Source organism: Carex rostrata, chromosome 27 (genome assembly GCF_964058835.1).
Source record: "Carex rostrata chromosome 27, lpCarRost1.2, whole genome shotgun sequence".
NCBI classification, from domain to species: Eukaryota; Viridiplantae; Streptophyta; class Magnoliopsida; order Poales; family Cyperaceae; genus Carex; species Carex rostrata.
In genome coordinates this window covers 4,589,446-4,614,659 of record NC_135944.1, presented here as the reverse complement: position 1 = coordinate 4,614,659, position 25,214 = coordinate 4,589,446, and the positions used below count along the sequence as shown (strand labels likewise).

General features: G+C 33.1%; 2 protein-coding genes across 3 annotated transcripts in view; one reads left to right on the top strand and one right to left on the bottom strand.

The window, feature by feature from the left end:
* Positions 1-458: 458 nt before the first annotated feature.
* Positions 459-2,021, bottom strand: LOC144545141 (uncharacterized). Its single transcript, XM_078293726.1, has 2 exons — positions 1,855-2,021; positions 459-920 (listed from the first exon to the last, which is right to left on the bottom strand). Exons 1-2 carry the CDS (start codon positions 1,960-1,962, stop codon positions 633-635), a joined length of 396 nt encoding a protein of 131 aa, XP_078149852.1. The 5' UTR covers positions 1,963-2,021; the 3' UTR covers positions 459-632.
* A 5,898-nt stretch (positions 2,022-7,919) lies between these two features.
* The window catches only part of LOC144544913 (putative disease resistance protein RGA3), a 59,941-nt gene continuing 42,646 nt past the window's right edge, over positions 7,920-25,214 (top strand). The window contains exons 1-4 of one of the 2 annotated variants that reach the window (XM_078293460.1): positions 7,923-11,008; positions 16,216-16,354; positions 16,800-16,897; positions 17,261-17,536. In XM_078293460.1, the coding sequence (XP_078149586.1) occupies positions 8,150-11,008; positions 16,216-16,354; positions 16,800-16,873 (3,072 nt within the window). In that variant the 5' untranslated portion in view covers positions 7,923-8,149 and the 3' untranslated portion in view covers positions 16,874-16,897; positions 17,261-17,536. Of the gene's footprint in view, positions 11,009-16,215; positions 16,355-16,799; positions 16,898-17,260; positions 17,537-25,214 lie in introns of those variants that run through there. The other variant, XM_078293459.1, reaches the window with a different exon arrangement.

Genomic DNA, 25,214 nt, shown 5'->3' with positions numbered 1-25,214 from the left:
GGGTGAACAGTAAAAATTTCTGGACCATCGGATCGGCAATTTTCAAAGTGGCTTAATAAATAGTAAAAAAATTCCAAAAAATGTAAAAATTTGGTCTCCAAGCACATATTAATATAAAGAACAAGATGAACGGTTTGGATGTCATTTGGACTTTGAATCCGTGATTTATAGTCCAATGCACAAGGTGCCCATACATTGCAATGCACCATAGCCCATCTCTATATAAGTCATAGTACAGATCCATCTTATATATCGTGTAATTGGAAAACAAATCATATAATTTTTTTTTGTGTCAGGTGTAATTAATTATAGCAACTTATTTTCTGGGAAATGTGCAAAAATATTACTTGCCCCTTTCTGTTGATTATTTAGTTTACACAAGTAATATATTTGGTCATGTTTAAAACCTTCATTCTTTTATACAAACTGTTGGCAACATTTGTACACTACTACATATATTTTTCTTTTGTGCAAATAAATGAAGAGAAATAAAGCCATCTCCTAGAAAAACTGCATTTCCAAAATCATGACTAAAACAACAAAGCAATCCAATTGTGACATACTCATTCAGTTTCAACAAATCCATTGACACAACACAAAAATACTCTCCATAGAAGTGTTTTAATTTTTCTCTACTTGTGATCAGTAGTACCAGAATCTTTTTTCTGGTACTTCTCCCTGACCCATTTGATACCAGTAACTGTACCATTTTTAACCTTCTGAGCGCCTAAAACCGCAACTACCTTGACCTTGGTTAGACCGGTAAAAGTTGCCGATTTCACATTTGCTAATGTACCCTTTGAATTATGCTTTTTCTTATCATCATGGGTGGTATCAGTTCTCGCTGCGTCTCTATCGCCTATACCTCCTGTGCCCCATGTCTCGGCCCAGCTCGGTGGTTCTTCGTTTGTTGCCATGTCCTATAAATTTTCAATTATGTTATTCTTTTTGTACAAACTTCTTTTGGTTTGAAAAGTATGGACAATAATTTTTTTGTTACACCATCTGATTGCCATCTATTAGAATTTTTTTACTATTTTTTTAGATTGAAAAAATCACTTGATCTAAAATTTCTAGACAATTCAAAATTAGTGATTTTCTACCTATCTAAAATTATATAAAAAAATTTCTAAAAAAATATAAAATTTTCAATAATGTTAACATTTTTATACAAACTCCTTTAAGTGAGACTACGGTACTATGCATAGCATATATTGGTATGTACTATGGATCACTGTTTCCATTTTCAAATTCCAAAAATCGACTTGAATAGTTCAACATGATATGCACATGAAAATGTACTTGTAGACCAAATTTTATATTTTTTAGAAATTGTTTTACTATTTTTTTATATAGGTAGAATATCACTTGATCTAAAGTTTCTAGACCATTCAAAATTACTAATTTTCTACATATCTAAAAACATAGTAAAAAATCTAAAAAAAATGTCAAAATTTAGTATGCGAGTAATTTCATATGGAAATAATGTTGAACAGTTCAGATTGACTACTTGGACTTTGAAAAGCAAACAAGTATTTAAAAATATGAAATTAATTTTTAACTTTTTTTTACCATAGCTTAACTCCAAAATATCAAATTAATTTAGTCTCCTCTATAATTCAACATGTATGCACAAACGAATACCCAAAATATCTCTTCTGTTAAATACATATTGAACTCATTGCATTCAATCAAGCTTACCAGTACTACTCTGAGCTTATATTTTGGAACCGCAAATCTAGATCTTCGTTATTTTCATTATGAACAAAATATTAATCCTGAATTAGCAAAAAAGTAGCAGTAGTTGAAAAAAAGAAGTAAATTCTAGAGAGAGAATTTAGTGTTTAGAGGTACCTCTTTCTTGATTTTAAAAATGCAGATCAAGGAGCCTTGCTTTGCTTTGCCTCTCTGTGCTTTGGAGAAGAGAGACCATTGTTGGTTTGCTAGCTTATATGCCATCATAAAAAAACCTCATTTGTTATGTGGGTCCCACATGACAGGCATGAGGCAGCCAGAGAATATAGTGGGCACCCTCTACTTTTGCCATTGGTTGTTTTTAATATTATTATAAAAGAGATCATAACTATATAATTATTGTTTCCTTTTTCTTGATTTAAAATTTAGATTATGCTGGGCTGGTTTATTAATTGTTTCTTTATTAGGTGGGAACCATGAGGATTTTAGTTGGTTGGTTGATTTAAATTTGAAAAAATTAGTGTCAAATTGGTTTAATTTGAACCAAAAAAGGTTGCATGCCACTTTATTTTTTATTAGTATAACAGGGATAATTAATAAATATATAATTATTGTTTCCCTTTCCTTGTGTTCGAAAATTTAAATTTTAGATTATGTTGGGATGTTTTATTAATTGTTTATTTATTAGGTGGGGACCATGTGGATTTTAGTTGGTTGAGTTGAATTTGAAAATTTAAATGTCAAATTGGTCGAATTTGAACCAAAAAAAGGTTGCAGCACACTTTGTTTTTTTTATTAATATAACAAGGAAAATAACTAAATAATTATTGTTTCCCTTTTCTTGTGTTTAAAATTTAAATTTTAGATTATGTAGGTATGGTTTATTAATTATTTCTTATTAGGTGGGGACCATGTGGATTTTAGTTGGTTGGTTGATTTAAATTTGAAAAATTAGTATCAAATTGGTTGAGTTTAAAACAAAAAAGGTTGCATGCCACTTTGTCAAGGAAACAGCTGCAGTTACAACTTACAAGAGGTGACAGCTTAATTGTCTGAATACAACTGTATACCAGACTCTATTTAATTATAAAAAACCAAAAAATATTAAAAATTGACAGCTGGACTGTTCAAACCCTATTTTATTTTAACTGAGAAGTAAAAAGATCAAATTTATAATTGGGCCAGTGATCTCTTGAAAATTGACAATAACTAATGAAATAATTTTTGCTTATTTTTTTTAATAATTTAATTATCCATAGTCATTATTTCAAAAATGTGGAACATATATGTTTAATTAATCGGCTTTGGCTAATATGCTATGGGTAGCTAAGAGGCCTCCCGTGCTACGGCTCAATATTAGACTTTTCAAAATCCTAACGGTCGATCCGAACCGTTCATCTTGTTCTCCATATTAATATGTGTTTGGAGGCCAAATTTTACATTTTTTGGAAATTTTTTACTATTTTTTTAGATTTATTGAATATCGCTGTTTTTTATGGTCCAGATTTGTCTGAAAAACAGCAAATTTCAATAAATCTAAAAAAATAGTAAAAAAATTCCAAAAAATGTAAAATTTGGTCTCCAAGCACATATTAATATGGAGAATAATATGAACGGTTCAGATCGACCGTTAGGATTTTGAAAAGTCGAATATTGAGCCGTAGCACGGGAGGCCTCTTAGCTACCCATAGCACCGTAGTCAAGTCCTAATTAATCAATCCAAACAGTTTAATAGCAAAATTTAAATCTAGTGGTTAGCTTTTTAGATGGTTAAAAAATAGGCCTCTACACCTAGTAATTTGTGAAAGGCTAATCATAGACTTTACCTTTTTCAATTCAAAAAACAAAAACAAGAATGCAATTCTAATAAATTGTGAAAGGCTAATCATAGACTTTACCTTTTTCAATTCAAAAAACAAAAACAAGAATGCAATTCTAATAAATTGTGAAAGGCTAATCATAGACTTTCCCTTTTTCAATTGAAAAAAAAGAAGAAGATAAGAATGCAATTCTGATAAATTTGATACGGAGCTCCAATTTTCTCCCTTTCATGTCAGACTGTGTTCAACTCATAAATTTAAAAAAACTTAATTGAGCTCTAAATTTTCCATAAATTTGTCTGTTTTTGACCCCTTCATATTAAATTGTCAGAGTTCAACACTGGCCAAATCTTATTCAAAATAAAATCTATAAATTGAATAATAGAACATATAAACTGAACATTTAATAAAAGTGAATACTAAAAATGGTAGCAATGATCAGCAACTCTCAAGATAATATTTGATTAATTAAATATTTGTCTGGAAAACCAGAAAAAAAAATGCATGATATATTTCATGGGCCTATAAATCTTAATTAATCTTTGAACTAAGGTGAACTATATAATTTTAATGGACTTTAATTATAGGCCTATGTTCTTTTATGTAGCCTTCAATTATATGGACATAAATGTACCAAAAGACCAGTTTTATGTAGTCTTTTCTTGTTTCTTTTATCATTATTAATTATTATGTTTTTTTAAAAAAAAATATTTTTGTAAAGCTCTTTTAGGAAACATTTATCCAATGAGCAACCTAAAAAGGACCCACTTAGATTAGATATATTCCTTAGCATGGAATTACAATGACTACATCATTAATTTAAATTTTTTCATATTCTAGAGAATGCATAGAAAAACATAATGATAATGCCCTTCATATTCTTAGATTGAACCTCTGAATTGCCCTTCCTGTAGCTGCGGTATTCGTGTGTATATATATAACTATTACTGTCACCAGAAAGCAGTAATAATATTAACAAAAGAATACAAAAAAAAAAAAAAAATTTAATTGAGGTTCAATCTAACCTTAAAAATAATTTAAATAGTATTGTTAACTCAAAATCAATTAAATGTTTTTTTTTTTTGCAAACTATACCCAACATTTTGAATACCTGACTGGTTAGAATGAGATCTAAGTCGTCAGTTTGAATCTGGCACGAATCTCAAAACGGACACCCAATCATTTTATTGTTGAAAGGTTGCCATTTTCCCTTTTGCCATGATCTTTTTTTAGGGTTTTTATTGCATTCATAACCTGACCCACTTTCAGATAACACAATGTCTGATCGGTAAGTGATTGCATTTGGTTTGCATCCATCTCCTTAAAAATCCCAATTGCTTTTTCTATGATCCCGTACCGGCAATAAACCGACAAGATTGAATTCAACTCGTTCGTTTGATCTATCTTTTTAAACCTTCTCAACGTAACTTTCCGCAACAGTGTAAAGCCGGGCCATGACATAGGCTTTCACAAAAATGCAGTAGGGGACCTCGTTTGGTTCTACCTCGGCACTTAGCATTTCATCGAACATGTTTGACAACTTGTCTATATCATACGAATGGAGATGGCGGGCACGAAGACAATTTAAGTCTTGAGAAATGCTATCACGATCCACCGCAAATCCATCTCGCATCCACCTGTCAAAGAGTTGCAATTTAAGGCTTGACTGACATGACCGACTCGCCAGGTGGCAGCCTTTCGGATCGGACGCTAGATGGTCCCATTGAGGATCAGGTCATCCGATTGCAAGTTTGCAACAGTGAGTATGGAAGAGTGGTGCATGAAGTGAGAAAAGATGCTCCATTCTGTTTGAGTGTTTAGTAGTCTTAGAAGGGATTGCATTTCTCTCTCTTTCTCTGGAGCAATCTGTCGAGCACTTGGTGTGCAATAGAGTATATAGGGTAGAACGGTAATATCATATTACTAAATTAAAAATGAAAGCAAAAAAATGCGAAGTGCTGTTACTGGGCCAAAATGCCCAATAACGACCCAAAAAGGGTTTTGAAGAAAGAAGGCCCAAGTGAAAATGTGTCGTTATAAGGACTGTTAAATGTTGATATAAACATAAATCAATAGATATAACTTAAAATGTATCAATTTCACTTTTTTATTGCACCCTTAACTCGACCCGCTTCTCAATTTGGCCCAAATTTGCTCTACATCGGCCGTTAGCATTTCATCGAACACCTTCACTGGTAATGACTAGGTGCCAAATGCCGATTTTTTTATTTATATCCAAAAATTAAATTAAATTTCAAAAACTAACCGAACCGGCTGTCAAATTTTAAATCTACCCAAACCGGTTAACCGTTAACCGGACCCTTTGAAATGGTTCGGTTAACCGTTAACCGGACCCAAACCATGGGTCCGGTTAACGGTTAACCGGATTCGTTGGTTCGCTGAACCGTTAACCGAACCCAATTTTTTATTTTATTTTATTTTTTTTTTATTTTACTTTTTTTTAAAACAGAAAATTTAAATTTTTTTTTTTTCTATTGAAAATATACATGAAAATTCGTATTTAGATTTATCAAATTTACACCAAAAATTTTTGTAAATCAAATATGAAATTTAAAATTATAGAAAAATACACATACACATACACATACACATATACATATACATATACATATACATATACATATACATATACATAAATAATATACGGTTACCAAATTTTTTTTTTGTTTTACTTTTTTTTAAAACAGAAAATTTTAAATTTTTTTATTTTTCTATTGAAAATATACATGAAAATTCGTATTTAGATTTATCAAATTTACACCAAAATTTTTTGTAAATCAAATATGAAATTTAAAATTATAGAAAAATACACATACACATACACATACACATATACATATACATAAATAATATACGATTACCAATTTTTTTTTTTTTTTTTTACTTTTTTTTAAAACAGAAAATTTTTAATTTTTTTTTTCTATTGAAAATATACATGAAAATTCGTATTTAGATTTATTAAAATTTTCTCTTTAAAATTTTTTTTTTAAAAAGTTAAAAAAAAAAAAAAAAATTGGTAACCGTATATTATTTATGTATATGTATATGTATATGTGTATGTGTATGTGTATGTGTATTTTTCTATAATTTTAAATTTCATATTTGATTTACAAAAATTTTTGGTGTAAATTTGATAAATCTAAATACGAATTTTCATGTATATTTTCAATAGAAAAATAAAAAAATTTAAAATTTTCTGTTTTAAAAAAAAGTAAAAAAAAAAAAAAATTGGTAACCGTATATTATTTATGTATATGTATATGTATATGTATATGTGTATGTGTATGTGTATGTGTATGTGTATATGTATGTGTATGTGTATTTTTCTATAATTTTAAATTTCATATTTGATTTACAAAAATTTTTGGTGTAAATTTGATAAATCTAAATACGAATTTTCATGTATATTTTCAATAGAAAAAAATAAATAAATAAAAATTTTCTGTTTTAAAAAAAAGTAAAAAAAAAAAAAAAAAAAAAAAAAATTGGGTTCGGTTAACGGTTCAGCGAACCAACGAATCCGGTTAACCGTTAACCGGACCCATGGTTTGGGTCCGGTTAACGGTTAACCGAACCATTTCAAAGGGTCCGGTTAACCGTTAACCGGAAATTTGGTCCGGTTAACGGTTAACCGGTTTGGGTAGATTTAAAATTTGACATCCGGTTCGGTTAGTTTTTGAAATTTAATTTAATTTTTGGATATAAATAAAAAAATCGGTGCCAAATGTAGAGTTATTAAACTATGATGTAATATATATAGTATCGTTTCTCTTGTAAAAATATTACTTTTGATATAAACATTAAATTAATACATTAACCTTTGCCTTTGTTACATTTTTTAATTATTTAATTAATTAATTTATAATTTTTATATATTAGTTTGACTTTAATCGTCCACAAGTTGCCAATTAGTGCCATGCATGATACATACCCTTTCTTGGCGTGTTTCAATGCATGAAACTCCGTGCAATTAATTATACTAATTTGGTGCAAATTGCAACATAGTCAAATGAAATATTATATTGGCCTATTAGGTAAGATGGTTCATGGTTTGTTGCGGTCAAATCGGATTAATTAGTAAGATATTAGTTGGACCTGGTACATGATTACAAGGTACACTATAATATCTAATTAAGATGAAAATGAATTCTTGAATTTAAGACTGTATATATATAATTGAGGAGATTTTTTCCACCATTTTTCGTATATGTCCGTGTTGACGTTATACAATTTTTTTTCTTCAATCTGATCAAAATTATTCTTTGCTATTTACAATACTATGTTTCTTTGAATCATTAATGCTCCCCTCTTTCAATCTGATCAAAATCCTTCTCAACAAAATTCTCAATTTTTCATTCAGTTGTGTTTCTTCCAATATTCATGTTACAAGAAAATACTATGTTTCTTCTCTGACAAAAATTGAAGAAAAAGGCTTGCACATCTCTGTTTTTCCTCTTCTTCTGACAGGGAATTCCTTTTGTTAGAAAAGTTACTCCTTTTGCTTCAATTCATGGCAAAAAAGGTGAGCAGAACAAAAGAAAAAAATACTTTTTCTACTTATTTTGCTACTTATCTAATCCTTTCCTTGTGGATGATAACTATAACAGGGGATAATGATATTGTGGGAAAAGGCACTTGAATTTTTGGTGTCAACTATTGGCCAATCTGTTGTTGATACTTGGCGTAGTAGCAATGATGTTGATAGTTACTTCTCAGAACTTCGTGATGCACTGCCTAAGGCACAGCGCCTAATTGAGAGATCGGAATGCTGGCGATTGCCTATGTATGACCCCATAGACAAGCTCCTTAAACAGCTTAAAGATTCCATGTATGAAGCCGAAAGCATAGTAGATGAATTGGAGTACGAAAGATTGAAAAATAAAGTCGAAAAGAGCTCAGGTATTCGTAAAATTTTAAAAAACTGGATGAAAGATTTCCCGACCAAAGTAAAAGGGGTTCATGATAGGCTTAATAAATTCTATGATGAAATGAAAGAAGTTTGTGACCGTCATGGTATACCAGAAAATCCCAACCAATTTAGCCAAACTGCTAGACCTAAAACAGGCACACTTGATCTTGAAATATCTAATGTGCGGGGGCGTGATAAAGAGTTCGACGAAGTGGTCCGTTTAATGGGAGTCGTTCCCAGTAGTGGATCCTGTAAAAGGAAGAAAGGGAAAAGAGTGAGCATGCATAATTCAGATATTGGGGAGAGTAGAAGCAGAATGGATAAGAAAGGGAATGTGTCAGTATTATCTATAGTAGGCATGGGAGGCGTCGGTAAAACTACCCTTGCGCAAATGGTTTGCAATGATAAAAGTAGTGTAAAGAAGTACTTCGATCTAATTATGTGGGTGTGTGTCTCTGACAATTTTGATTCGGTAAGGTTAACTAAAGAAATGATTGAGAGTGCCACTAAAAAAGAGTGCAATCTTACTAATTTTAACGAAATGCAATTGGTTTTAGAAGAGGCATTAAAATCCAAGAAATTTTTGCTAGTTCTTGATGATGTTTGGAGCAAGGACTGGCAACGTGTTTTGGCACCAATGAAAGAAGCATCTGAGGGAAGTGTAGTGCTGGTGACAACTAGGTCTCCTGAATGTGTGGAAATTTCAGGCAGCAGTATAGGTTCCAGAGGTGTTATAAATTTGGAGGGTTTAGAAGAGCTTATTTACTGGGAGTTCTTTAAGAGCTGTGCATTTAATTCGGTTGCCGAATCAACCACTATTAATCCAGAATTGGAGGTTATTGGTAAGGAAATTTGTAAAAGGCTAAAAGGATCTCCGCTTGCTGCCAAAACAATCGGAGGTCTTTTGAGAACAAATTTAAATGTTGGACACTGGATGCGTATCAAAGATAGTAAAATGTGGGAATTACAAAAGGGGGAACATGATATACTTCCAGTACTTCAATTGAGCTATCAATATTTACCCACTGATTTGAAAAAATGTTTCTCGTTTTGCTCACTCTATCCCAAGGATTTTAAATTCACCCAATCTGAGTTAACGCAGTTTTGGATCATGCAAGGTTTTATTGGACCTCTAGATAACGAGAAAGAATTGAGAACTCTGGCGAACGGTTACTTTTCTGACCTTGCAAGGAGAGCATTTTTCCAGAGACTTGGCGACGAAAACGATAGATATGTGATTCATGATCTGATGCATGATGTATGCCAATCTATTACAAAAGATGAGTGCTTTTGCCTAGAAAATGGGCATTCTGAAGTCTCTCTGGATATTCGTCATGTATCAGTATTTCAAAAGATATTAAAGCTGGAGGAGCAAAAGGAGTTGTGCAAATATGAGAAATTGCTCTCCCTAAAGGTAGGTCCTACAAGTAGTTGTGGCTATAAAATAATAGAAGCATGGTGCAATGTGCTTCCAAATATTCGATCATTATCCCTAGCAAGATGCAAAATAAAGAAGCTACCCGATAACATTGGAAACCTAAAGCATCTTCGGTTTCTGGATATTTCTGGCACAAATATTGAAATATTGCCAGAGTCCATTTGTAACCTTTACAACCTCCAGTATCTAAATATGATGGATTGCAAAAAGATTGAACTTTTTCCCAAAGGATTCGACAATTTGGTTAATTTAGAATGTTTTGAAAATATTGTCAAAGCAATGCAATCTAACTCCCTGATGGTTTGCTTGCAAGGTAATAAGAAAATTGAGATATTAAAGAACTTTTGCAAATTCAATGGATCTCTTCATGTAAAAGGTCTTGAATATGTTCCCAGCAAAGAAGCTGCTCAAGAAGCACAACTGAACAATAAACCATTCATTAACCGTTTGGTTTTGGAATGGTCTTTTAGTGGTAATAGTGGAAATGAAGATCACGATCATGAGGTACTTGATGGTTTATGTCCCCATGATAATCTCAAAGAGTTGAAAATCTCCGGTTATGGAGGTAGAAATTTATCACCAAGTTGGTTGAAGGAAGAGTTCTTGCCAAATTTAACAGAAGTTGAGTTTGATCTGTGTAGTAAGGTGTCAACTATCTCTCACCTCCCTCGTTTCATCACTAAATTAGTCATTAGAGAATGCCATCAACTATTTCATCTTCAGAATTTGTTAGAGCCAAACCACCTGCCAGCGCTAAAGCATATTGAGGTAAGGGCTTGCGAGAATCTGGACTCACTGTCAGTAGAATTATTTGGAGGATTTAAATTGCTTGAGCAGCTGATAATTGTTTTGTGCCCCAAGATTAGAAGCCCAAATGCTATGGTCTTACCACCCTCTGTCAAGGGCCTCGAACTGAGCAGTTGTGGTGACCTTGAAAAGTCAATTCCCAGTTGCTTGCAAAACCTCACTTCCCTTGAAACTTTGCGTATATATGATTGCCAACATTTGGTATCTATTCCAGCTGAGGTCACAAGCAATCTTAAATCTTTATTAAAGCTGTATTTGTGGAGCTGTCCCAATTTACAGTCGCTAGGGGGGCTCCAGTTTCTTGCATCTCTACAGGAAGTCAATATTTGGGGTTGTCCTACGCTTGATGAGACTGGAGGTCAAGATATATTTGGAAAAACTGCCATCAGGTAATTACATATTTTGCAGGAGATATGAACAACTGTTTTCATTGATTAAAAAAGAATCAAGCATATATTGATTTTTTTTGAACTGATTTTATTTTAACTAATTTCAAAAGCAGAGGCGCTTTGTGTTTATGTGACTTTGTGCTGACAGACTCATTCATTTTCCTTCAAATATAACTCAACTTAATATTTATCCCACAGTCTATTGTTCTTTTTCTTTTTTTTTGGTGTTTACTAATTTTTGTTAGCTACAAAGGACAATCTGTTTCCGATCTTCTTAATATTTTTTACAACTTTATGTTCCAATAGAATTTTATTGGGAAACAAATAAAATTTTCACTCAAGAATTGATGTAATTATATATTCACCTTCTTCTAACGTACTAATCCAACTTCTAACTTCATTATAATATATATATATATTTTTACAAACATTTCTTAAAATTGCAGAACTGCTTGGAGATACGATCATAAGGAAAAGAAGGTCAAGAAAATCTGCAGCTAAAGACAGAATTGGTTCTTAGCTCCCCTGAATGTTAATTTAACAGGTATTTGGTGCTATATCCATCTGATTCAAAATCTTTGAGACGTTATTATCTCCGGAGTATATTTGAATTTAATTCCCTTGCGATAAGAAGTTGAGATTGCACATAACACCTTCATAATTGAGAAAATGAAATTCTGAAGCAAACTACATTTGTATCATACATAATTATATTATACCAACAGAAAGTACTAGAATTTACAGCATGACAGACAGCTTATAATTTGTGCAACTCAGGCCATAATGAAGTAATTAGGAAGCACATCCATCTGAAAGTGACAGGATGTGATGTGCAATGCTATATCAGAATTTATTTCATGTACATGATGTGCTAATAAATAATGCAATCTCCTTTTATTCATTTCAGACTTGATGTCTTTCCCTCTTGCATGGTGCATGGTTGTTGTGCTCTGCAGATTTATGCTCTTGATTCATCAAAATAAATTCGTTAAAACATTGCAAGTTTATTTGTTTAGTTTATTCTGGTAATTTGTGTTACAATTAATGCTTCTTTTTGTGTTTGTGTGTGCGCTACCACCCCTTGCCATTCGTATTATCACACTTATGCTTAATTACTATTTCTGATAATGTACTCTTGGACCAATCCTTTTTTTTTTTTTTTTTTAAGTTTGCCGGGCATTGCCCTGAGAACAGTTGTATTAATAAAATAGAAACCACTTGGGATGGTTGTATTAATAACAAGACATCATTGTGTGGATTCAAGGACTTCAAGTTTAGTCTTTTAATCATCACTATTGTATTTCTGAAGTTGTCCATATCTAAGTAGTCTGCTTATTTTGTTATATCCATGAATTGAAATGGCTGAGGACAAATGCTTTTGCCTTCCATTAGTGCAGTACAATACCTTTGGTGGAACACGTTGTTAAATTATTCCAATGACAACTATTCCTGTCATCATTGGGATAATTTCTGTATTTAACTATATGAATTTTGCTTAGTGTAAAGTTTATTTCTCATGTTGTTGATTTAATTAAACAACCTCTTTGGGAAAATTCTGACCTAATCTCAAGTATTGTTAGTTCACATTGCAGAAGCATTAATTTATAATTTTTATATATTAGTTTGACTTGAACTGGCCACAAGTTGTCAATTAGTGCCATGCATGATATATACCCTTTCTTGGCGAGTTTCAAAGCATGAAACTCCGTGCAATTAATTATACAAATTTGGTGCAAATTGCAACATAGTCAAATGAAATATTATATTGGCCTATTAGGTAAGATGGTTCATGGCTTGTTGCGGTCAAATCGGATTAATTAGTAAGATATTAGTTGGACCTGGTACATGATTACAAGGTACACTATAATATCTAATTAAGATGAAAATGAATTCTTGAATTTAAGACTGTATATATATAATTGAGGAGATTTTTTCCACCATTTTTTGTATATGTCCGTGTTGACGTTATACAATTTTTTTTCTTCAATCTGATCAAAATTATTCTTTGCTATTTACAATACTATGTTTCTTTGAATCATTAATGCTCCCCTCTTTCAATCTGATCAAAATCCTTCTCAACAAAATTCTCAATTTTTCATTCAGTTGTGTTTCTTCCAATATTCATGTTACAAGAAAATACTATGTTTCTTCTCTGACAAAAATTGAAGAAAAAGGCTTGCACATCTCTGTTTTTCCTCTTCTTCTGACAGGGAATTCCTTTTGTTAGAAAAGTTACTCCTTTTGCTTCAATTCATGGAAAAAAAGGTGAGCAGAACAAAAGAAAAAAGACTTTTTCTACTTATTTTGCTACTTATCTAATCCTTTCCTTGTGGATGATAACTATAACAGGGGGGAATGATATTGTGGGAAAAGGTACTTGAATTTTTGGTGTCAACTATTGGCCAATCTGTTGTTGATACTTGGCGTAGTAGCAATGATGTTGATAGTTACTTCTCAGAACTTCGTGATGCACTGCCTAAGGCACAGCGCCTAATTGAGAGATCGGAATGCTGGCGATTGCCTATGTATGACCCCATAGACAAGCTCCTTTACCAGCTTAAAGATTCCATGTATGAAGCCGAAAGCATAGTAGATGAATTGGAGTACGAAAGATTGAAAAATAAAGTCGAAAAGAGCTCAGGTATTAGTAAAATTTTGACTAACTGGATGAAAGATTTCCCGACCAAAGTAAAAGGGGTTCATGATAGGCTTAATAAAGTCTATAATGAAATGAAAGAAGTTTGTGACCGTCATGGTATACCAGAAAATCCCAACCAATTTAGCCCAACTGCTAGACCTATTACAAGCACACTTCTTGAAATATCTAATGTGTGGGGGCGTGATAAAGAGTTCAACAAAGTGATCCGTTTAATGGGAGTTCCCAGTTCTGGATCCTGTAAAAGGAAGAGAGCGAAAAGAGTGAGCATGCATAATTCAGATATTGGGGAGAGTAGCAGCAGAATGGATAAGAAAGGGAATGTGTCAGTATTATCTTTAGTAGGTATGGGAGGCGTCGGTAAAACTACCCTTGCGCAAATGGTTTGCAATGATAAAACTGTAAAGTCGTACTTCGATCTAATTATGTGGGTGTGTGTCTCTGATAATTTTGATTTGGTAAGTTTAACTAAAGAAATCATGGAGAGTGTCACTAAAAAAGAGTATAATCTAACTAATTTCAACACCATGCAATTGGATTTAGAAGAGACATTAAAATCAAAGAAATTTTTGCTAGTTCTTGATGATGTTTGGAGCAAGGACTGGCAACGTGTTTTGGCACCAATGAAAGAAGCATCTGAGGGAAGTGTAGTGCTGGTGACAACTAGGTCTCCTGAATGTGTGGAAATTTCAGGTACAAGTATAGGCTCCAGGGGTGTTATAAATTTGGAGGGTTTAGAAGAGCATATTTACTGGGACTTCTTTAAGAGCTGTGCATTTGATCCGGTTGCTGAATCAGACAATATTAATCCAGAATTGGAGGTTATTGGTAATGAAATTTGTAAAAGGCTAAAAGGATCTCCACTTGCTGCCAAAACAATCGGAGGTCTTTTGAGAACAAATTTAAATGTTGGACACTGGATGCGTATCAAAGATAGTAAAATGTGGGAATTTCAAACAGAGGAACATCATATACTTCCGGTACTTCAATTGAGCTATCAATATTTACCCACTTATTTGAAAAAATGTTTCTCGTTTTGCTCACTCTATCCCAAGGATTTTAAATTCACCCAGTCTGAGTTAACAGAGTTTTGGATCATGCAAGGTTTTATTGGACCTCTAGATAACGACAAAGAATTGAGAACTCTGGCTAACGGTTACTTTGCTGACCTTGAAAGGAGAGCATTGTTCCAGAGACTTGGCGGCAGAGACGATGGATATGTGATTCATGATCTGATGCATGATGTATGCCTATCTATTACAAAAGATGAGTGCTTTTGCCTAGAAAATGGGCATTCTGAACAGAAAGTCTCTCTTGATATACGTCATGCATCTGTATTTCAAAAGAAATTAAAGCTGGAGGAGCAAAAGGAGTTGTGCAAATATAAGAAATTGCTCTCTCTAAAGGTAGGTCCTAACATTTTCTTCAGTAAAGGAATAAAAGCATGGTGCAATGTGCTTACAAATATTCGATCATTATCGCTTGCAAGATGCAAAATTAAGAAGCTACCCGATAACATTGGAAACCTAAAGCATCTTCAGTTTCTGGATATTTCTGGCACAAATATTGAAATATTGCCACAGTCCATTTGTAACCTTTATAACCTCCAGTATCTAAATATGATGGATTGCAAAAAGATTGAACTTTTTTCCGAAGGATTCAACAATGTGGTAAATTTAGAACGTTTTGAAAATATTGTCAAAGCAATCCAATGTAACTACCTGACGGTTTTCTTGTTGAAGTGTAATAAGAAAATTGAGATATTAAAGAACTTTTGCCAACTCAATGGATCTCTTCATTTAAACCAGCTTGAATATATTCCCAGCAAAGAAGCTGCTCAAGAAGCACAACTGAACAACAAACCATTCATTAACCATTTGGAATTGCAATGGTCTTTTAGTGGTAATAGTGGAAATGAAGATCACGATAAAGAGGTACTAGATGGTTTATGTCCCCATCATAATCTCAAAGAGTTGAAAATCTCCGGTTATAGAGGTAGAAATTTATCACCAAGTTGGTTGAAGGAAGAGTTTTTGCCAAATTTAACTGAAGTCCATATTGATAGATGTAAGGTGTCAACTATCTCTCACCTCCCTCGTTTCATCACTAAATTAGTCATTACAGAATGCACCCAACTAAAAAATCTTCAGAATTTGTTGGAGCCAAACCACCTGCCAGCCCTAAAGCATATTGAGGTATTTTATTGCGACAATCTGGACTCACTGTCAGTAGAATTATTTGGAGGATTTGAATTGCTTGAGCAGCTGATAATCTATTCGTGCCCCAAGATTAGAAGCCCAAATGCTATGGTCTTACCACCCTCTGTCAAGGTCCTCGAACTGGATTGTGGTGACCTTGAGAAGTCAATTCCCAGCTGCTTGCAAAACCTCACTTCCCTTGAAACCTTGACTATAGGTGGCTGCCAAAGTTTGGCATCTATTCCAGCTGAGGTCACAAGCAATCTTAAATCTCTATCAAAGCTGGGTTTGTTTAGATGTGACAAGTTACAGTCGGTAGGGGGGCTCCAGTTTCTTGCATCTCTACGGGAAGTCCATATTCATAATTGTCTTAAGCTTGATGAGACTAGAGGTCAAAATATAAATGGAAAACTGCCATCAGGTAATTACATATTTTACAGGAGATATGAACAACTCTTTTCATTGGTTAAAGAAGAATCAGGCATACATTGATTTTTTTCAACTGATTTTATTTTAACTAAATCCAAAAGCAGAGGCGCCTTGTGTTTATGTGACTGTGTGCTGACAGACTCATTCATTTTCCTTCAAATATAACTAAACTTAATATTTATCACATAGTCTATTGTTCTTTTTCTTTTCTTTTTTGGTGTTTACTAATTTTTGTTAGCTACAAAGGACAGTCTGTTTTCGATCCTCTTAATATTTTCTACAACTTTATGTTCCAATAGAATTTTCTGGGGAAACAAATACATTTTTCACTTAAGAATTGATGTAATTATATATTCACCTTCTTCTAACGTACTAATCCAACTTCTAACTTCATTATAATATATATTTTTTTTTACAAACATTTCTTAAAATTGCAGAACTGCTTGGAGATACGATCATAAGGAAAAGAAGGGCAAGAAAATCTGCAGCTAAAGACAGAATTGGTTCTTAGCTCCCCTGAATGTTAATTTAACAGGTATTTGGTGCTATATCCATCTGATTCAAAATCTTTGAGACGTTATTATCTCCGGAGTATATTTGAATTTAATTCCCTTGCGATAAGAAGTTGAGATTGCACATAACACCTTCATAATTGAGAAAATGAAATTCTGAAGCAAACTACATTTGTATCATACATAATTATATTATACCAACAGAAAGTACTAGAATTTACAGCATGACAGACAGCTTATAATTTGTGCAACTCAGGCCATAATGAAGTAATTAGGAAGCACATCCATCTGAAAGTGACAGGATGTGATGTGCAATGCTATATCAGAATTTATTTCATGTACATGATGTGCTAATAAATAATGCAATCTCCTTTTATTCATTTCAGACTTGATGTCTTTCCCTCTTGCATGGTGCATGGTTGTTGTGCTCTGCAGATTTATGCTCTTGATTCATCAAAATAAATTCGTTAAAACATTGCAAGTTTATTTGTTTAGTTTATTCTGGTAATTTGTGTTACAATTAATGCTTCTTTTTGTGTTTGTGTGTGCGCTACCACCCCTTGCCATTCGTATTATCACACTTATGCTTAATTACTATTTCTGATAATGTACTCTTGGACCAATCCTTTTTTTTTTTTTTTTAAGTTTGCCGGGCATTGCCCTGAGAACAGTTGTATTAATAAAAAATAAACCACTTGGGATGGTTGTATTAATAACAAGACATCATTGTTTGGATTCAAGGACTTCAAGTTTAGTCTTTTAATCATAACTATTTTATTTCTAAAGTTGTCCATATCTAAGTAGTCTGCTTATTTTCTTATATCCATGAATTGAAATGGCTGCGGATGGACAAATGCTTTTTCCTTCCCTTAGTGCAGTGCAATACCTTTGGTGGAACACGTTGTTAAATTATTCCAATGACAACTATTCCAATCATAATTGGAATAATTTCTGTATTTAAATATATGAATTTTGCTTAGTGTAAAGTTTATTTCTCATGTTGTTGATTTAATTAAACGAGTAGAACTAGGGTGTTCTTAAGCTCACCAAAGTGTTTGATGAGCTTGACTTCAAAACCCGTCAAATCGGTTTCAAATGACGAATCCGAACCGTTGGAACCCGTCTATTTTACGTGTGATGCGTCTACATGTGAAATTTTTTAACTTTCGAATTAGTTTAGTATAAAGTCAATTGATCAAAATTAGAAGGTTAATAAATTAATTTTAGTGCATTCATTTTTTCAACATGTTTTGACCGCTTGACTTTATACTAAACTAATTCGAAAGTTTAAAAATTTCACATGTAGACGCATCACACGTAAAATAGGCGGGTTCCAACGGTTCGGATTCGTCATTTGAAACCGATTTGACGGATTTTGGAGTCAAGCTCACCAAACACTTTGGTGAGCTTAAGAACACCCTAGTTCTACTCTAATTAAACAACCTTTTTGGGAAAATTCTGACCTAATCTCAAGTATTGTTAGTTCACATGCATGTCAGAAGCATTAATTGACAATTCTTAATTATCTGGATTGTCCCGTACAAATGAGAAAGAATCAAATAAATATCCTCATACAAAAGCTAGTCACAGTTTAATGCTCTGGGTTTATAGTAGAAAACATAAATTAAAGGGCTATAGATGTCAACTCTGGATGCTATAGCAATTAATTATAAATAAGGATAAAATAAAAGGGGAAATTGAGTGATTTTTATAGACTTTTGAAGTATCTGGATGCTATATATCCAACCTTTGCATTTATCTCCTTGCCAATCTCCATTGCTTTTTCTATGTTCCCGTACCAGCAATAAACCGACAAGATTGAATTCAACTCGTTCGTTTGATCTATCTTTTTATACCTTCTCAATTTGGCCCAAATTACGTCTGCATTAGAGACCGACCTGACTTTTCCAAATGCCTCGATCTTAACTCTTTGGTACCACATGAGGCAACTGCTGTACCGACTTCCAAGTTCGATCTAATTATTTAGCCTTGTTAAGAAAACCATATAACATTATAAGAACATCCAACCAACCCAAATTATTTCTCGTTTTTACCCTTTCTATTGCCTCAACGTAACTTTCTGCAACAGTTTAAAGCCGGGCCATGACATAGGCTTTCGCTAAATGCATAGGTTGCCTCATTCGGTTAATTCTACCTCGGCACTTAGCATTTCATCGAACACCTTGGACAACTCGTGTATATCATAGTCGGTAGCAAGTATATCAAGAATAGTATTAAAAGTGGAGATGCCAGGTATAACAAGATCGGATTTCATCTGTGTAATTATATCCGGTATATTCTCTCTACGACTAGGTGCCAAATGTAGACTTACTAAACTATGATATACAGAATGAGATATAGGTAATGACATTTTTCGCATTTTCTTCATGTATATATAAGAAAGATTGATATCGTGATTATCCAAACAAGATATGACAAATTGGTTGTAGAGTACCTCATTCTGGTACGATTTCGGAACAGTTCCGAAGAGTTTCTCAGCACGAGCAAAGCCGTGGCATTTACTGGTAAATTCCAGCAGGTAAGAGTTGTCATGTCTGTTACCTTGTAAGGTTTTCTCTCTTATCACCCATTCCATCTCTTATAAACAAATAAATAAAGAAATAAACATTTTTTTTTTTAAAGATTGGTCTTAAGAAAAAAAATAAACAAATACAATATGAGATTCGATTAAATCAATTTTTAAGTTTCATTTGAAAAGAACATTCAATATTTCTAGTCTATGGTCAATCGCTCCAAAAATTTCAAAATAGTTTTGTCTCCCTCCTCGGTACCACCGATTCTTTATTCTCCAAATAACCGTGCTCAAAGGCCCCAGAAATAGAAAAATTCTTGTTTGCAATCCCAAATCCACGATCCAAATTGGTTGCATCATGAGGGGGTAACAATGTGGCATTGCGCAATCTAGGTGTATCTGAAAATCACCTCTCCCTTCGATTTATTCAGAAAGTTGTCAGTAGTCACTAACAGTGAGGATACGGGTAACAGAAGTGTTGGATACTGCTGTCCCATTGAGGATTCGATTGCAACAGTGAGGATGGAAGAGTGGTGCATGAAGCGAGAAAAGATGCTCCTCCATTCATTGCTGTGTTGATTCTTGTTCGGGTGTTTAGTAGTCTTACAAGGGATTGCATTTCTCTTTTTCTTTCTCTGGAGCAATCTGTCGAACACTTGGTGTGCAATAGACGAAGAAAGGACAAGGGTAAAACGGTAATCATATTTTATGAACTGAAAGTAAGACGATATGACATTCATATCACCTGAGGTAACAGAAATTCTGTGTTAATATATGAACTGTCCGATCTGATTTTACACGAATTTGAAAGGGATGCATCAGATTTGACGATCCAGATCTAATTTCAAATATTCTGTTATCGCAGGTATTTGGTCTTCAGTACATGGGCCAAATGCCCAATAACGGCCCAATAATAGTGTCTAAGCAAAGAGTCCAATTAAGAATGTATAATTTGTCCCAACGTTTTCTTTATATTTATAGCGAAAAAACACGTTTCATTAGAATAGAAACTGATAGGTGAAAAGCCCAATAACAGCCCAATAATGGTCTGGAAGCAAAAAGGCCCGAGTAAAAATAGATCATTTATCTTGTAAAAGCTGAGCTCTATTGACAATTTTGGTACCTTTTTCTCTTGTAAAAGTTGAGTTCTAGTATGGATGCTTGAGATATGAACATTTAGATATTTACGAGTAATTAGAAAATACGTCTAGTTATGCAAGTATAAAACCTATTGGAATAATTGTTAACTTCAGCAGTTTCAGAATTTAACAACAATCATTAAGTTCTTAAATCTAAATAGTTGATCAATATATTTCAAGCTGACACTCTGAACACCAAATTTTTTTTTTGGTTTGAAGCCCGTAGGCACTTTATTATCAGACAAGTAGCATTACAAGCCCTATCTTGGCAGGGGTTTGATTACAACATTTGTATCTGTTTTGAGAGAGATAACTACCCTGCACTAGCTCTGTATTTTCATTATCTACTGCAACTGAGAGAAGGTCGGAAAGGTGAAGCCAACATAGCGAGCTTGTTCCTTTCGTGCCCAATTAGCTAGGAGATGGGCCTTTGCATTCTCTTCCCTTTTTACATGAATGCAGCGATATAGTGGGTTCGTCTTGAGAATCAGAGCAATCTGTAATAGCTGAGTATATGATCTCCAATCAGCCGCTTGAAGTGGTAGCATTTTCCTAGCTGGATCCAAGGTGTCTACCAGAATCTTTGAGTCAGTAAAGAACTGACATTCCCCAACCTGCATGATTGTTGCTTGTTTAACCGCCATCAAGAGTGCTGTGACTTCCATGTGGAAAGGCGAAATTGCTCTCTGAAAACAATTTGTCTCATACCTCACAAGCTCCTCATCAAGCTCCATTAAATAGGCTGCACCTCCCACATTTGTTGGGTCATAGGATCCATCAACCCAGACCCTGTAACCCGAATGTAGGCCTTCCTTAATTAAAACCTGCCTTTCTCTGTTCAGATGGAGTTGTATTGCAAACTGGGTTTCTGAAATGAAACGGGCTATAAGCCTTTTATCAAAAAAAAAAAGATGGAGTTGTATGAGACTGTGTGTTTTTATTGGTTGAACAAGTGCCAGGGTTTTCTCCGGCACACACTTGTTTTGTTCTAATGTGAACACCTTAATTTTTTTTAATACCAAAAATTGAAGTTATTATAAGTATAAGCACCGATTGTTTATATAGGTATAAACACTTTATAGTTAAATTACAAACACCCATGTACAGCCTACAGAGGTGTGCAACGGATAACAAGATAACATGTGATAATATATTTATGAATTGGTACAATTTGGATGATGAGAAGATGAGAGCAAGCAAGAACACATTCAAATATTTAGCTATTTTGGATCGGGTTAAGAGTTCAGACCCATTAATGAAAAAAAAACGTTTCAGTTGTTCCGCAAAAAAAAATAAAAATAATGGCAACAACATTAAGCATGCCCTTCAGCTGTTCGATGAAATTACAAACTAGAGGTTGAGAGTTGAGACCCACTATTGTTAGTTTCAATATCTTGATTGGCGACTATTGTAGAATTGAAGATTTGGGTTACGAGTTAAGAGTTGAAACGAGCAATGGTCAAGCATGGAATCCAGTCTGATGTGTAGATTTGGGAGCTTAATAAATGCACATCAACTGTTTGGTGAAATGCTCCTGAAAAGGGTTGGTTCCTAAAATCCTAATACGGTGATTTCGACTCACATTAAGTAATTTCATTCAATATCCTGATTCTGAATACAATAAATTTGCTGTTTTAAGACAATGAATGTGCTTATTATTGCACCTAATATTCATATATAATAGTTGCTAATTATGTGCAAATAGTAGGATGACAAAATCATGCAAATTACAGTAGCGTTCAATCACTTTGGAAAGGATGCCAATGTTTGGTTACTAATTACATGAATTTTGTCAAAACAGAGTTCAATTTTATTTCCTTTCAGATGGGGAATTAATTTTCCCTACTGTGTAGCACAAAATTTGAATCATTAATTACCTTTTCTTTTGAACAATATTAATGTAATTATCAATTTATTTTTTAACACAGGATATTGAGAATGTCATTTTAATTTCTTTCTTCAACATAGAAATTCCATCTGAATTCACTTGTAATTTCTTTAATCTAGGTTCCGATTTGCATTCTTCCATGTGGGAACAATGATTACACTATAGGCCATCTGGCAGCGTTTGGTTGCAAGAGAAATCAGAAATGCTAATTGTACTTATTTATTTATTTTCCTTTCTGCAGAGATCAGTTGGTGTGATAAGAACAGTAAATTCTGATACATTTTTTATGGAAGCTTGTGGTCTTTTATATATGAGCTTAATATCAAGGAACAAATTATTTGGTATTACCTACGGTTGTGAATATGTTTGATTTGGTTGTTACATATTATTACCATATAGGAATAGATAACTGAAAAAGAGCACATAATTGATAGCTAATATTTGATCTAGTGATTAAGAGAATAATTTTTGTGTAAGAGGTCGCATGATCAAAACTCGAATGGAGGATATATATCTTATGATTATCAATATATTAACTAAGAGCTGAATTAATCATTGTAATATTATCTACCTTTGTTTTTTTCTAAGAGCTTGTGATTATGATTATCAACATATACATTTCGTTTAAGATAACACATGTAGAATCTTAAATAAATTATCTTTATGTTACACAAGACGTTGTACTATATATTATATACTTCTTTTTTTAATTTATTTATTTACGAATTAGCAATGTTGTGGCATTCGGGTGATTCAACTGGCAGCAAGATGAAATAAGGATATTGTAATGGTTAGTTTTATTTGGTTAATTTATAATTGCCAAAACAGTTAAAATTGTTTGGTTTATTTAATTATGATTTGAGTATGAAGAATTAATGTCTAGTATCTACTAGCAGAGGTAGAAGGCCCCTGGAAAATGGGCCTAGTATGAGTCTGACATATCCTTCAAAGACCTACAACTTTCTTGCACTTCTTGCTAATACTACGGCCCAGATTGGCCAGTCTTCTTAAGAACTGAAGGATTGAAACTTGAAAGTAAGAAATATATGTTGGACAAAATAGTAGAATTAAGAAAGCAGATTTAACGGAAATTGAATATATATTTTTATTAGTAAGAACAATTTATCTCTATATTATTGTTTTCTTACAAATTTACCAAAATAAGTTATAAAGTGTCGGTTTTTGATGTATTTATGAACCTCTGTTTTCAAATTTAAATAAAAAGAAAATATTTTTATGTATAGTTAGAGGCGGAGTAAAAGAGAAAGAATGAGGGTCAATTGATCTTCATTTTCTTTTTCTTTTTTTTTGTTTTTATGTATGATTTTCTTTATATTTTATAGAAAATTTTTATGATACTTTAAAATTGATATTTATTATCCATAGAAAAATTGAAGTTGATTGACTTTATATATGTTTGTTCACTATAGTTTAAAAGTTTGGCTCCACCTCTATGTGCAATACTAATTAAATGTATATCTTTAGGTATTATTGGGGACACATGTTTAAAGAATTAATAATTATAGAATTGTCATTTGTCAAGTAGTTTAAAACAAAGATATTAGTCTAATTCATTTGACAAATGCAATAAAGACAAAATAGTTTCAGGACCAATGTGAAAAGGAGGACGCGGTTTGAGTTAATTGCGGGGTTCAGGTTTGGTCCGAAGTTATTTGGACATGATTCCTATCCAAAGCCTTCCTAGGCCGCACGATTATATCTGATTCAAATTGGTTGAATTAATGTTAACAACGTTAGCTTTTCTCCCCGTTAAACCAAAAAAAAGGAAATGACTCCTTCCCCTCTCTCTCTCTTCTAATTTGGAATCAAATCCCTAGCACAATTCTAATGAAAGAACATTCTTCTCTCCCTTCTCGTTCCCAATTTAATCTTTTTGTAAAGTTTTTTCTTGTGTTGTTAAGTCATTACCACCGGGCTAATTTCCCTTCTCGCTCCCTTCTCTCCCTGCACATGTACCTATTGAAATGTAAAATATTCTATAGAGCTATCTAAACTGTTTATGACTTAGTTCAGATACTCCTCTCCTGGTTGGAAGTACGTTCGACTTATCATGCTGGATTCTCCAATTGCACATGGAAAATCTCTGTTGATTGGTGTTTGTACTATCTTCCATAAAGGTCCTGCTTGACCATCCATAATTTTACCATAATTTTACCGTTACACACGCTGGTACTAATTACCAGTAAATCTAACAATACTTTTGAAATTTTAATAGTAAATTAATAAAAGAGTGTTATGAAAATTTGTGAAAAATAAAAAGGTGTTATGAGAATTTGTAACTACAAATTGATGTTGAAGAAACATTTGCACAGAGCAAAAATTATTTGGTAGACAAAATAAAAAATTAAATTCACCATATGCTGAAAGAAATATGTTAAGCATCAATAATTAACGACACAAGAAAAAACTTTAGAGAAAGATTAAATTGGCATGTTTCTTCATTGGAGCTGTGCTAGGGATTTGATTCCAAATTAGAAGAGAGAGAGTGGGGAAGGAGTCATTTCCTTTTCTTTGGTTTAACGGGGAGAAAAGCTAACGCTGTTAGCATTAATTCAACCAATTTGAATCAGATATGATCCTGCGGCCTAGGAAGGCTTTGGATAGGAATCCCGTCCAAATGACTTCGGACCAAACCTGAACCCTTAATTGTGAGCCCCCGTGGAATTTTGGGCCCATGTGCAGTGTTACTCATGAGTCAAATCATGTCTCCGTCTTTTTGACTTTCAAGTATAAGGGGTGCACCATTATTTTTCCTTTTT